The sequence below is a fragment of the Podarcis muralis genome, chromosome 10 (assembly GCF_964188315.1).
Source record: "Podarcis muralis chromosome 10, rPodMur119.hap1.1, whole genome shotgun sequence".
NCBI lineage: Eukaryota > Metazoa > Chordata > Lepidosauria > Squamata > Lacertidae > Podarcis > Podarcis muralis.
The window spans coordinates 28,440,926-28,454,114 of record NC_135664.1 but is presented as its reverse complement, the minus strand read 5'-3'; the positions used below and the strand labels follow the sequence as shown (position 1 = coordinate 28,454,114).

At 44.8% G+C, this 13,189-nt stretch overlaps 1 protein-coding gene and 1 long non-coding RNA gene across 5 annotated transcripts in view; one reads left to right on the top strand and one right to left on the bottom strand.

The window, feature by feature from the left end:
- ARID2 (AT-rich interaction domain 2) overlaps positions 1 to 11,701 on the bottom strand; it is a 97,467-nt gene extending 85,766 nt beyond the window's left edge. Inside the window, exons 1-4 of one of the 3 annotated variants that reach the window (XM_028745963.2) lie at positions 11,684 to 11,701; positions 1,504 to 1,781; positions 1,230 to 1,323; positions 35 to 132 (exon numbers count right to left, since the gene is read on the bottom strand). In XM_028745963.2, the coding sequence (XP_028601796.2) occupies positions 35 to 132; positions 1,230 to 1,323; positions 1,504 to 1,595 (284 nt within the window). In that variant the 5' untranslated portion in view covers positions 1,596 to 1,781; positions 11,684 to 11,701. Of the gene's footprint in view, positions 1 to 34; positions 133 to 679; positions 916 to 1,229; positions 1,324 to 1,503; positions 3,005 to 11,683 lie in introns of those variants that run through there. The other 2 variants (XM_028745962.2, XM_028745965.2) reach the window with 2 other exon arrangements.
- Positions 5,148 to 9,607, top strand: LOC114605119 (uncharacterized). Of its 2 annotated transcripts, none has more exons than XR_013394337.1 (2): positions 5,148 to 6,326; positions 9,353 to 9,607. It is a non-coding gene; the product is annotated as an uncharacterized LOC114605119 (long non-coding RNA). The 2 variants fall into 2 exon arrangements; XR_013394336.1 differs by having other exon boundaries at positions 5,148 to 7,127.
- Positions 11,702 to 13,189: the final 1,488 nt, after the last annotated feature.

Sequence of the window (13,189 nt, the reverse complement as noted above, 5' to 3'; positions counted from 1 at the left end):
CACCACTGCTGCAGAAGTCCTTATCAACACTTACCGCAAGTAATACTGTTTTAAAGCGAAGGCAGCGTTAGAACAACTTCTGGGAAAGTTAAACTCTTCTACAATTTCTCCCCACTGATTCTTCTCAGATACCTGTCAAAAACAACACACAGAGATGCACAAAAACCACACACATGCACAACGTCGTCGCTCGCCACCCTCAGAAAAAAGGGCTGCCATGAAAAACCCAAGAAATGTGAGAAAGATCTCTGGATTTGTTTCCCTCGGATCTGGGATCCCTATTTCGCCCTGACAGGCAACCGTGGCGATCCCATCTCGCTCCTCCCCTCGCCTTTTACAACATTTATTTTATTGGGGAGCGAGAAAAGGGTTTTTTGTATTTCGGTGTGGAGAGGTTTGTTTTTGTCCTCGCTGCCTGGACAATAACCAATCGGGAGTCTCTCCGGCCGCCTTGCTTTTAAATCCTCCCGCGGCCCGTTAAAAAAAACAAACCCCAAGAAGTTGAAAAGGAGCCAGGCCGAGTCGGGATGGGGGGCCGCCCCCGCCGGCCCAGGGGTGCCGGGGCCCCGTCCCGCCGAGCCCGCCCGCCAGCTCCCGCGACACACAGAGGCCTTTCTTTTGAGGCCTACATTTTCTGTCCCTAGCCTTGAAGCCTAAAGATGGCTATTTGATTACACACCGTCTTGGCTGCCCCTTTTGTTATTCCTCTCCGGGAAGGGCTGGCGGGGCAGCGCCTGGTCCCCCCCACGGCCGCCGGGATCATCTCCCAGCCCGAGCTCCGTGCCGATTATCGATGTTAAACATGCCCGCTAATTTTGAGTTGCACTAAAACTGCACTCAGAGTCTCCTCTCTCTCTCTGTGCGCGCGAGGGAGAAAGGCACACACACACAACCCGCAAGCGGAAGAAACTGCCTCGCACACGCCGCCTTGCCCGCTCTCTCCTGCCCTCCAGGAGACGTGGGGTGATAGCAGGCCCCCCCAAAAATAAATATCTAGAGGGGGGACCCTGGGAAAAGCGGCAGCCCCCCCCCCCACACCCCGGGCTCCAGCTCTCCGCCGACAAGGCCGAGGCACCAACCTGCCTTGCCTGCTTCCTCCTTCCCCTTCCCCCCCTTCCCAGCCCGGCTTGAGGGAAAGACGGGCGCCGACCCCCCCAGCCCGCCGCCGGGGCCCCCGAGGGCGGCGAGAGAGTTGGGGGAGGAGAAAGCGAATTAAAACTTCCACTCACCTTCCCGAATCCGCCTAAAGTGGTGACTCGGGTGTAGAGAGCGTGCAGGTCCAGCTCCTTCCCACCCACCACGGGGATCTTCTTGAAAGGAGACCTGCCGAGAGAGGGGAGAGCGCCACAAAAACAACTTGTCAAGTCGGCCCCCCTTCCCTGCCCTGGCGGGGGGCCGCCTCGTCCTTCAGGGAAGGGGCTGGAAGTTAAAATCGGCCGCTTCGCACAGCCTCCCCCCGCCGCCACCATCCCCTTCCATCTCCCCATTTTCCTTCTCGCTCACCCTCTGCTGTGGTGAAACTGCCGCAGCTCGTCCAGGAAAGCCAGTCCTTTTCTCCGGTGGTCGGGTTGGTTTTTCCCGGTCGAATTTGCCATGTCGGCCCCCCGGATTTAAAAAAAAAAAAAGGAGGTCGGGGGGGGGGTTTGTCTCCTTAAGTGGAGGGAGGGGAGAAAAAAAAAATCCAAGAGAAAAACAACAACAATCCGCGGCTCCTCCTCGCCTTTTTTTCAAGAGACCCGGGTTCCTCCTGTGCTCGGCCGGGGATCAGCCATGGAGAGGGACTTGTTTCGAGAAGAGAGAAAGGGAGAAAAAGTTTAAAAGGAATAAGGGAGCCCGGAGAGAGTGGCAATTACGAGTCCTGTCTCCACACGGCGAGGGAGAGAGGGGCCACCGCTCGGCAATTCTTGCCGCCGCCGCTGCCTTGCCTGCCTCTCTCAGCACCACGAACCCAGCCGATCCAGCCTGCACATGAGACTCAACATGGTGCTGCTGGATCACACAATGAATTGGGTTAGTGTTGTGGTAGGGTGGGGGTTGGGGAGGCTGGAGTGAGGGACTGACAGTGTGTGTGTGCGTGTGTGTATTACAGACGCGGCTCCATGAGATCTCCCCTCTCCCTCTCTCTCGCACACACATACATACACACACACACTGTACAGCGGCGGCGGCGGTGGTGGCGGCGGCGGCGGCAGCGGGATTCACTTCTCTCCTCTCTCAGACAAAAAGATCTGAGGCCGCCGTGCTGCTTGCCTGGGCGAGATCGCGACACAGCGCACCCCGCAGGCCGGCCGAGGCACTGCAAAAGGCAGCTCCGAAATGGCAAAAGGCAGCACTGCCAGCGAGCAGTTCCTGGCGGGGAACAATAGGCTTCTCTCGCGGCTAAGGGCTCATCTGCAATGTGCCGCAAACTTCACACACACAAAGCCGGGCGGAAAGAGAAAAGGCTGGAGGAGGGGGGGGGCAAGGAAGGGGTTGGAAGCGGCTACTACCGGTTGTTCCAGGGTTAGGGGCAGGGGGAAAATGTTCCATTCTTCCCAAACTTTAGAAAGATGGAAGTACTTTCCAGGTTAACCGGAGAAGATATAAGAATAGGGGGAGGGAGGGACTTGCGTGTTTTGTATATAAACACACCAACTGTATCTTTCAAAAGGAAAAGGAAATAATCATCAGTGCATTTTTAACTTTGAAAACCTTTCTACATCAAAACTGGGAGATCCTGCATATTTTTGGATACCGTATGTTTTTACATGTGAACACATATTTCCTAGTATCACATTACGCATGGCCTAAAGTAATTTTATGAGAGTTCCTAACCTCTGTAGTTCAGGGTGATCTTAAAAAAAAAATCTAGAAAGTTTTCTGTAGCACATGACTTCTGAAGATTCACTAATAATACAAAGGTTTTATATTAAAAATAATTATAATCGGCTTCAAAATATATGAAACCTGTCTAACCATGGCAAAGCTGGGAGATCTTCCTAGTTCAAATTCCATCTCAGCCATGAATTCACTATCAGGGAAGTCTTTATTCTCTCAGCCTGAGGCCGTGTGCAACGGGGGGGGGGGTAATAATATTGGCCTACCCTGCAGGGGTGTTGCAAGGCTCAATGGGATAAACTGTAACACACTCTGAAATCCTGAAATGCACTACATGAAGTTTTATTATTGTACAATGAGAAAGTGCAGCTGTAATTATCAGGGAACATCATATAGGCAGGGGAAATGTACTTACTGAGGAAACTTGGGCTATAAGTTACACCTGACCACATTGTGTATGCAGCACATAGTTTTATAAATTTACACCATATATATTACTTATTTGGTGTTTTTTAAACCAAGAATATGACATACCAGCCCACTCATTTTGCAAATCTTATAGGTAATAATGCAGTTAAACTATTAAAGGCCCCTGATCCAAAATATGGACTGTGAAACCTAGAGGTCTGTAAAAGTGAATGGCGGTTTTGTGTTCCTTGACTATTGCAAGCCCAGACTGTAAATCAAGTAGCACAAGAATGAATGTGTAAGAAACACAAAAGTGCTATGAGAGATTATAGCTGTTAGGGGGAAGGGAGAAGGATGTGAACTTATGCATACAATAGGTAGGAATGTGGGGGGGGGGAGGGTGAGCTCAAGGTGTGTGAGACCTGGACAAGGCAAGCAAGAGGGTAGAACACTTGAACCATATTATGTATCCATATACTTCATAAGACTTGCTGCAGTACAACGCAATATGTATTGACTCAGAAGTTAAACCCCATTGTTTACTCCCAAATATGTATGCATAGAGCTGCAGCTTGAAGTGGGGCATTGTATGCTGGTGCTCCATACCATGTATTGAAATGCACGTCCAAAGAAAAGCTTCTAATCATTTCTGGTAACTTGATTAATTTAAGCACACCACTGAAGTGCAAATCACACTACGTATTAATAAAACAAGCCCTTCTGGATTTCCAGAATAAGCTTATGGGATCCCCACATGCAAAGTTTGCTTTCCTTAGTTTGCAATCCATATATTGGGGTAATTTCCAGTGAGTTCAGTAGGGCTTACTTACTAGACATGCCAAAGAATGTAGTATGTGATAGTCCTTGTTAAAAATTTAGTAGCAATAATACCCAATAAATAATTTTGTAATCGCAACCCAACTCAGAGTTGGAATTATGTGGGGAAATCAAATGGATTTTTTTGTTCCCACAGAGTAACTCATGATTTCACCCATCTTCAACAGATGTAAATGGAACTTCAGATAAACTCTTTGAAATACTTGGGAATATTTCTCAATCACAGCTCTTTTTCAGTTAGGCCCATAAAATAAATTATACTCTAGATGAGTGCTTGATATTTTTTTTTAATGTCACTGACGTTTAAAAACTGTAATGTAGGTGAACACTTGCTCTCCACCTTAGAATAAGCAAGATTCTAGACTATTTGAGACTTATGGGGCAAAGGGCACTTTTCCCTCTCCTGCAGTGAACTGACCCCCCAGCCCTGTATCATCATGTTATCAAATCTGAGATCTGGTAACTAAAGTTAGGAGAGAGTTCTGTTTAAAAATCGATTACACATTATGGTCTCCAGTGAGCCGGTCAAGGAAATCTATATTCCCTTTATGCCATGTACTAAATTGCTTCAGGAAATTAAAATCTAAGATTATGTTTTTCTTTCAGCTGGATTGCAGTTTCATCTTGAAAACAGAGAGATAGAGATGTATTAAGACGGTTGGTAAAACCTGCCCTCCAGGTCATATTCATTATTGAGAAGAGGGCAAAATCCCCTGGTTTGGGATTATTTCTCAACATTTTAAACCTCCTGCCCTTCTACAGCCGTTTCTTTGAGGGGGGAGGAGGAGAAGTTCTGCAAATCTCACCCCCCAGAAGCACCCTAATCCGAAGGGATGCATGCAAACTTTGATCGCCGTTGCTTATTTTGCTCTTTCCAAGTTAATAGCATCCGCAGAAATAGCTGTTGCTGTCGCTCCAGAAAAACAAATGCAGCACCAGGCGAGCGTGCGTTCAAGCGCCTTGTGGGAACATAAGGCTTTTTTCTCGTCCTCCACTCAGGAGGGAGAGTTGTAAACAGTCCTCGAATGACTCAAAAACTAGGGGTCTCCCTCCCACAAGCGCCTGGTAACTTGGCAGAGGTGAGTCAGTTCCCTCGCTTCAGTTCCTTGCGCGTACTGTATACTGCGGCGGCGGGAGCAGCGGCGGCAAGGATACTCAAACTGCGTAGATGGGCTCCGCTGCCAGAGCGCCGCAATTTGCGCACGGTCCCTTACGCAACCGTCCGCTGGGGGATTCCCTGGAGGGGGTCGATACCATCCCGCCACCGCACTCAAGGCCCCGGGAGCCGTTTACAGGGCGGCCTTCGGACCGAGGAGGAGGCGGCGGCGGCGCCACCACAGCACCAACAACGGCCGCTCAGCTCTTCACAAAATGGCGGCGCCCACGGAAAAGAGCAGCCCCATTTTGTGCCCGTGGAGCTGTCACAGCAGCGGAGAGAGAGAGAGTGAGAGACGGGCTCGGCTGAAGGGGGGCCGCGCGGAGCAGAAGGCGGCGGCCGGGTCAACGCGTTGAAAGAGAGAGTGTGTGAGGGAGAGGGGGGGCAAGGACTTCGCCGCTCCCTCGCTCCCCCCCCCCCCCGAGACGAGCCTTGTTGACGCGAGAGCCGGAGGCGGGCGGAGTCGGCGAGGCAGCAAAAAGCAGCAGCAGCAGCTGCCGCCCGCAGGGCTTGAGGGCGCGGGGCGGGGAGCTGATGCTCCGCCGGTCTTCGCTGCGGCTCCTCGCTGCTTTTTGGCCTTTCTGGATTGGCTGCTCTTTTCTCTCTCTCTCTCTCTTTCTGCTATTTTTTATTTTTTTGAATTGGGGCCATTTTCTCCGCAGTTCGGATTTCCCTCAGACCTCGCGAGCGTTTGCCTCCTCCCCTTCCGCCGCCGCGACGCAGGTCTCCACCCCGGGGTGGGACTGGAGCGCCGGTCGCCACAGCGCGATGGAGAAGCCGGAGGAGGAGGGGATCCTCTCGCCGCCGCCGCCTCGCTCTCAGCCCCGTCCCCTTCCTCGGCTTTCCTCCACAGATTATTCTTTTTTTAACTACAACAGGGCCCTGTAACTTTTTTTTCTTAGTCCCTCTTCTCTCTCTTTTTGTTCTAGCAAGCCAGCACTTCTTCCCCAAGCGAAGGATGGGCAGAGTTGTAAGACTTTTAACGCGCGTCACGTCTGGGAATGCATAACTCTCGTGCTTCCTTTTTGCAATTGTGCCTTTCTGAATGTATCTCGCCTTGTTAAATCTGATGCTCTCTTCCGAGTTGCAGTGCTGGCAACCCTGCAAGGTACATCTACGTTTATGTAAGGGATCTCGTGTTTGGTCTTGTTATCAATGGCTTTTTTTCCCTTACGAAGATGATGTTTCGTTTTTAACAAGCTCTTTTTTTTAAAGGGATTTAAAAAAAACTAAACTTGAATTGCTTGTTTTAATGGTTAGATTCTTTAGCACTAGCCTGCGGAAATTATTTTGAAAAGGCTTAAAAGTGATGCGTTGAGGCTGCTGTGGTTTGCAATGCATTGTCCTAATTCTGGAAAAAAACAACCAACCTCATCGTAACGCTTTTTCATTTCGCTTTGTGCGATCAAAGTGCCTTAGTGAGCAGCACAAATTAAACTACGTACTTGATTTGGTAATATTTATGAAAAATAAACGCTCAACTGGAACACTGCCTAATTGTATACTCTTAATTTGTACCAATGTTAACATTAACTTTGTTAGAATGCAGATACTGTGATTTTGCCACAGACTTATTTATAGTAGAATTTAAAAGGTAGTTATGAAACAAAGCCACTGTGGTCATTTCCCCAGTGCTAATTCGTACCCACAATTAACTGTTTTACTAACGCATCTACTTCTCCCTTCTGCTTACTATCCTTTTATGCAATGGTTGTTGTTTTCCTATGTGGTTTTGGCTTTCTTCTCAGGAGTAGACTGCTGCAGCTTGCTTTCTGGCATTTTGGTTTTGTTACTTTTAAGTATAGACATCATTAGTTTTTGTTAATAAAGAACTTCAAGCTTCCTAGCGTAAGCCATGTATCTTTACTCAGAAGGAAGCCCCACTGTGTTCCATGGGGTTTACTCCCAGGTAAGTTTACATAGGAACTATATGCTTCAGTAGTATGGGTTTCTCTTAGAATTTGGGTCATTATATGTGCTTTATATTTTAAATAACAAGTACTTGCACTAGTTGTTGAAGGTTGTAGTCCCACAGTGTGCATTTTATTCAGCTAAATAATCAAGGCAAGAATATATTTACACTAGGCAAGCATATCTTATTTCTTTGTTAACACCTTGAAAATTCTATTTCCCAGAGCCTATCACATTCTTAATATAAAAAGACTTGCTTGTTAAGCACTTTTACCAAACACACTCTGGAAAAGACTGTTCCTTTTTATTAAAAAAAGATGCTTTCTCTCACAACCCTTTGTTATAGCCATTTTAAATTGAGATGTGATTTAAGGTGATAACGCCAATGCAAATAGTGTTTCTGTTTAGCGTAACTAAAATATTGTCATTTGTCTTTTTATCACCCCCCCCCCCAAGTGATTAAGTTGTGACTCTTAGCTATAAGGAGAGTCACCTAAAATTGAACCTTGTCACTTAATGGTCACATCCATTAAGCTAGCTCTGCAGTATGATTTGAAGCATCCTTACTCAATGGTAAATCTCACTGTACTCAGTGGGACTACCTCTTAAAGTGGATAGATTGGAGCCTCAACTTCACAAATACTCATCCTCATAATCCACATGAGACTTGCATTAATCAAAGTACTTATTTAAACTAAGCTATGTAGCAAGCTGTATTCACATGGCTCATGATTTATATTCAATGAATCCTATGTTATCTGTTGTGGAACACCTGGAGCTGTGATAAATTTGTTTATAGGATGGCAGGCTGGTATACATTCTTAAAAGACAATAAGATATTTGACTGTTTCTTTAACACTGTGGTCTTGGATAAATTTCTTTGAGCATTTACAGCATTTGTGTCCCTAGTTTTTATCAGTAGCTATATACATGGCATGCTTAAATGTTGTGTCAATATTTGTCCTTTCTTATGAAACATAACTAGGTTGATATATGACATTGGGTTGCATTTCAAACGACAACCAAAAAATGAAGGTTTGAGTTTCCTCAAAAATAGGGAAAAAACGCTTCTTGACTCTTAAGAATCTGGTGGATTTAAGACAATTGGTGTAAGTTTTCCAGCAAATGATGCAAAATCATGCAGATGAGCTTGTGCTGACCTGCAAGCCTTTATGGTAAAATTACTCTTAAAGGATAGCTAACTGATATTCTGAGTAAGCAGAGCTATGTATTCATTAATGAGAAGGGCTATTGGTTCCTGTAGTGATTGTAAAGGGGAGAGTGCTCCTAAAGGAAGTGTCGAAGCCCAGTCTGACATCTATTCATTTTTTTAAAAGAAAAGAGGGAGTTGTTCAGTAGGGAAGTAAGGGAACCTCTTTCAACGTAAAGGTACAGTGCCAATAAGTGTTATAAGATGGGAAGTGCAATCACCTCCCCACCCCAACCACCCCAGTTCCCAAATCACTACATCTCAGTACTTGGAAAAAATTAATACTTTCCGGTTGTCTGCCTACCATGCAGCTGTTAAAAGCAGTTGGGGGGAGATGGTTTCCTTTTTCTCCCAGAGAAATTTAAGTATGGGGGGGTGTCACCCCCCTCCAAACGTTTACTGAGCATAGTTAAATTTGGTTACTTTCTCATCAGTTTAATCCTAAACATTGGTTTATACCACACCAGCTAAACTGAGGTCCTAGGTTGATAGCAAGGGCAGCAATCTCTATTTGCTTTTTATGCATTGAAGAACAAGGTACCTTTCTGCATCAACACTTACTCCCTGTATTGCATCCTGGTATTAAGTCAAGCTTCCATATTGTCATGCCTCTCTTAAGTCGTATAGGAAATGATCGAAGAACAGAAGTTCAGGTTTCTTCTGTACATTACTATTAAATCAAATACTCAAGCTTTGCCTAGTTTGTGAACTGAAGTTTTTGCACTAAATAAAAACCAGTGCTCATATATTAAAAGTGTATGAACTTTGGACCATTTTGCGCAGAACAGTAAACTATATTTTAGGGTTGTAAGGACAAGACTCAATGATTCCAAACCAGCTGCAAGGAGGAGTTCAGAAGCTTTCACTACAGTTGAAGGTTTTGATGCAAGACTTTAACTATACTTAATCTTTACTGGTTTGTGGAAACAAAGCATTGTTGAAAACTATTTTTGGGGAGGTAGCTTGTTTCTACTAATCATAATTAAGACTAACAGCAATTTGTCTGGTTTCAGATGCCATGACAAGCTATGGTTAGGTCAGAATGGAAGCAAAAGCTTCTGAACCCTTCAAGGTAACACCAGAGGAAGAAACAAGGAGGAGTACAAGAACCGCAGAGCTGCTGGAGTTCATCATAATGATAATCTATAGCAGTGGTTGCCAATGGATGGTCTGCTGACCACAAGGAGTCTGTGTAACCCACCCACGGGTTCTGTGGCACCATTCACATAACAAAAACTACCGTAGAAATAAATAAGTTTTCAAAAGTCCATGGCTTGGCTTTTTAAAAACTGGAGGGCCACAGTACTTCGCTAACTGGGAACCACTGATCTATAGTGTTGCATGCAAATGCAGCCACTGTATTTATGTGCAAGGTAACAAGTTAAGGTAGCTAGTTGAATATAGTTCTTATGGGGGTTATTCACTAAGATTCAACAAAGCTAATTTTAGTTTCCGACCTACACATGAGCAAAGAAAACAGTGCTTTAGAGGGCAAGGCATTGACTTCTAATTGAACTAGAGCAAAAAGAGTATGTAGCTGGGTGCTGAACATCAAAACTAGTTCTAGTGTGTTTACACACCATTTCCTATAAAGTCTTGTTCTTAAGTCTGCAGTTCTAAGCATGCATCTCTAGCACTCCCATTGAACATGATAGGATTTAACTCTATGCTGAGATTGTCCTGCACATATATTTACATGAATTTCAAAATTTCCAGTTATTGCCACTGTTGCTAATTAAGTGCGTAACAGTATTTTAGACGATGTAGAATTTATAGGTCCCCTATCATAATGGCTGACAGTTTAATCCAAAACGGGTAGGGTGAAGGAAGAGGAGGAAATGAGCAAATCCAGGTGCTAATTGCAGGAAACAGTTGCAGTAATGGAGCAAGTCTCAACTCTCCCTCGAATGCAATCAAGTGCAGTGGGATGGTAGAACCCTAAAATATGCATGCTTCAATATTATGCAGCCTTTGAAGAGCAGTTTCACCTGTTACAGTTAATCAGTGAATCTGAATCTCTGTTTGCTTATTTTGGAATCCAGTGGAAGTGAGTACTGAGAACTAGAACAAGCAGAGAAGCAGGATCTCTGAGGTACTGGTTAATTTAGCTATCTTACTCTGTGAAGAAACGGAGAAAATGCTATTGTGCACACTGCTCCATCCTTTATCGGTGCCAACAGTACAACACCTCATTTTTTGGTGAAAAGCACTGGTTGGCTTACACTGGAAACGGCAGCAGCTCCTCCAGAATTAGCAAAGAACATATGCTGTTTTCTGCTTCAGGCTTCTGAATTGCAGTAACAATGGGAGGGATCTGCTTTACAGAGACAAGCAACAATCAACATTCACAGCTTGTTTATGAAAGTATGAGGAGGTTGGTTTTTTTAAAAAAAATGTTCCTTGGATGCATGTAATAGATTCTCCCAGCAGTGAAGAAATCATCCAAGGGACGTCCCTGTGGTAGTTTGACTACATTTGTATCATATAATGGAGCCTGCTAGATTTCTTTTTGGAATTGTCAGCTCCAGTTATCCAGACCCTGGAGTGGTTTGCAGTGACAGTAGAGACGTCAGCCATGTCCATAATCTTGTTCTGAGCTTTTGATCCCTTTTGCGGCCTACTTCAGCCTCTGAACCATTCTCTACTGCCCTTCGGGACGGGTTGCAATGTGTATCTAATCAACACATCCACTGTACTTGGAGCAAGAGGAGAATTCTCTAACCATCAGGGTTAGCCCGACTCCACCTTTGCACACACAAAGAGACCTTGCCGTCTCCAACACTCTCTTCCTTACACTTGTGAGCTTGCTTATTGGATTAAACTGGAGTGGAGAATAATCATTATCCCACTCATGCACACCCAGTTGCCATTACTTTTATAATAACGTGACTCGGCCTCCCCCAACTTTGTGCCCTCCAGATGTTTTGGACTACAACACTTAATCCATGCTGCCTGGGAGCAAAATATCTGAAGGGCACCAGGCTGAGAATAGTTGCTCCTGAGGTTCTAGCAGAGGGCCAGAAGCTTACAGAAACAGCCAGCTAACACAGATGCCAAAACTACCATAGAGGAGCCATTGTAGCCTTTCAGGCCTTGCCCATGGATTGGAAGAGCATTGTGCCCGGGACAGGGAAATGGGAGTCAAACAGACACTCAAGGGATAATTGTATCCTGTCCCTTCACCATGAGGCTGAAGGAAGGATGGGGAAGCCTCTGTCTCCCCCCAGTGCTGAACTTGGTTGGCCATGCTAAAGGGAAGTGTGCAGGTTCTCCATCCTTGTGTTCAAGCACTAGCCATTAGAACAAATTGCTGGCAACGTTAAGTTAAAATGCATAGTACTCACATTGTCGTAGGCTTTGCAGGTGACTTCCCACCAAGGTTTCATTTTAACTCGCCGCTGTAGAGAGTTATCACCCCTGGAGGAATTATGTTGCTACTGTCCAAACAGTTGGGGGTGGATGGCTTGCCTTTCCTTCTAACAGTTTGTCCCAACTGCCATGGAACAATTTAAGTCCAAAATTCCATTCTCCTTTCCCCCTCCCTTAAAAGGCTGCCATTATGAAAGCAGTCGAGCTTAATTCCTTTATGTACGGTATTTCATGCAAATTCATCATGAACTACAAAATGCTGACTTTGACCACTGAAAGGAGGGTAAAGATGGTTGGTTTATCTACCGTCACTATGAGGAATGAAGTTAGCCTCCACAGAGCCAAACACTACTTCAGGAAAGGCACACCGGGTAACCTGTCTAGATCTCTTATCGTAGAGGAAGACCTAAAATAGTTAGTATGGGGCATGAGTTGTCTGAAGGAATATGGTTAACAGATTAATCTCTTCGTGCAAAAGGAATTAAAGTGTACCTTTTCCTTTTGGGACAGAATAGTTGGCTGAAAGTCTCTTTGGAAATAAGCTTCTTTTGAACTAATGACATTTCAAGGAAGTTGTGGTTTTTATATGCCCCTTTTTATGTAACATGTTTCATCAATCCTGTGATCCTGGAAGAGGTGAAGATGAGAAATGCTTGCTTTACTTGCCAGTACTTTCATAAAGGCCTGTGTATTGGGGAAACTTGTCTTCATCCTTTTTAAAAATTTCATTTACAAGTAGATTTAAGTCTTTGTAAGGGTTTCCAGTCTTTGAATCTAAGGGCAGTTTATTCAGGATTCAAAGGCAGTTCTTGTAACAAAGTTCCATTTACCGTAATTTCATGGGATGATATGTTTAGAGTTGGTTTTTCAGTTTGTGACCTTAAGATATGCACATCTTGTACAAGTCTTCAGAATAAAATTCTATTTTATTATTGGATCTTGCTCCTAAAAGAAATCTCAAACGACAGTACAGTGGAACCTCGGTTTAAGAACAGTTCTGTTTATGAACGATTAGGTTTATGAACTCCGCAAAACCGGAAGTAGTGTACCGGTTTGCAAACTTTACCTCGGTCTAAACGGAATCCGAATGGTGGAAGGGCACCATTGGCGGGAGGCCTCATTAGGGAAAGCACGGCTCGGTTTAACGTTTCAGTTTAAGAACGTACTTCCAGAACGGATTAAGTTTGTAAACCGAGATACCACTGTACCTTACAACAACTGTTGTTGTTGTTTACTGTATTTATAGTCCATTCTTCATCAATTTTTTTCAATTCCAGAATGGGGAACAAAGTAATAAAAATAAAAAGAGAAAAACTACCAAAAACTACAAAATCATGTAAACAGGACCAACAAACAGCTAAACAATTATAACATAAACAAGCAAAACTACAGCAATCTAAATTAATATTTCCAGTTTAATGAAATACGGACCTCAAGAGTCAGCAAAGCTGCAGGTAGGCATGTTCAGATGGATTTGTTGG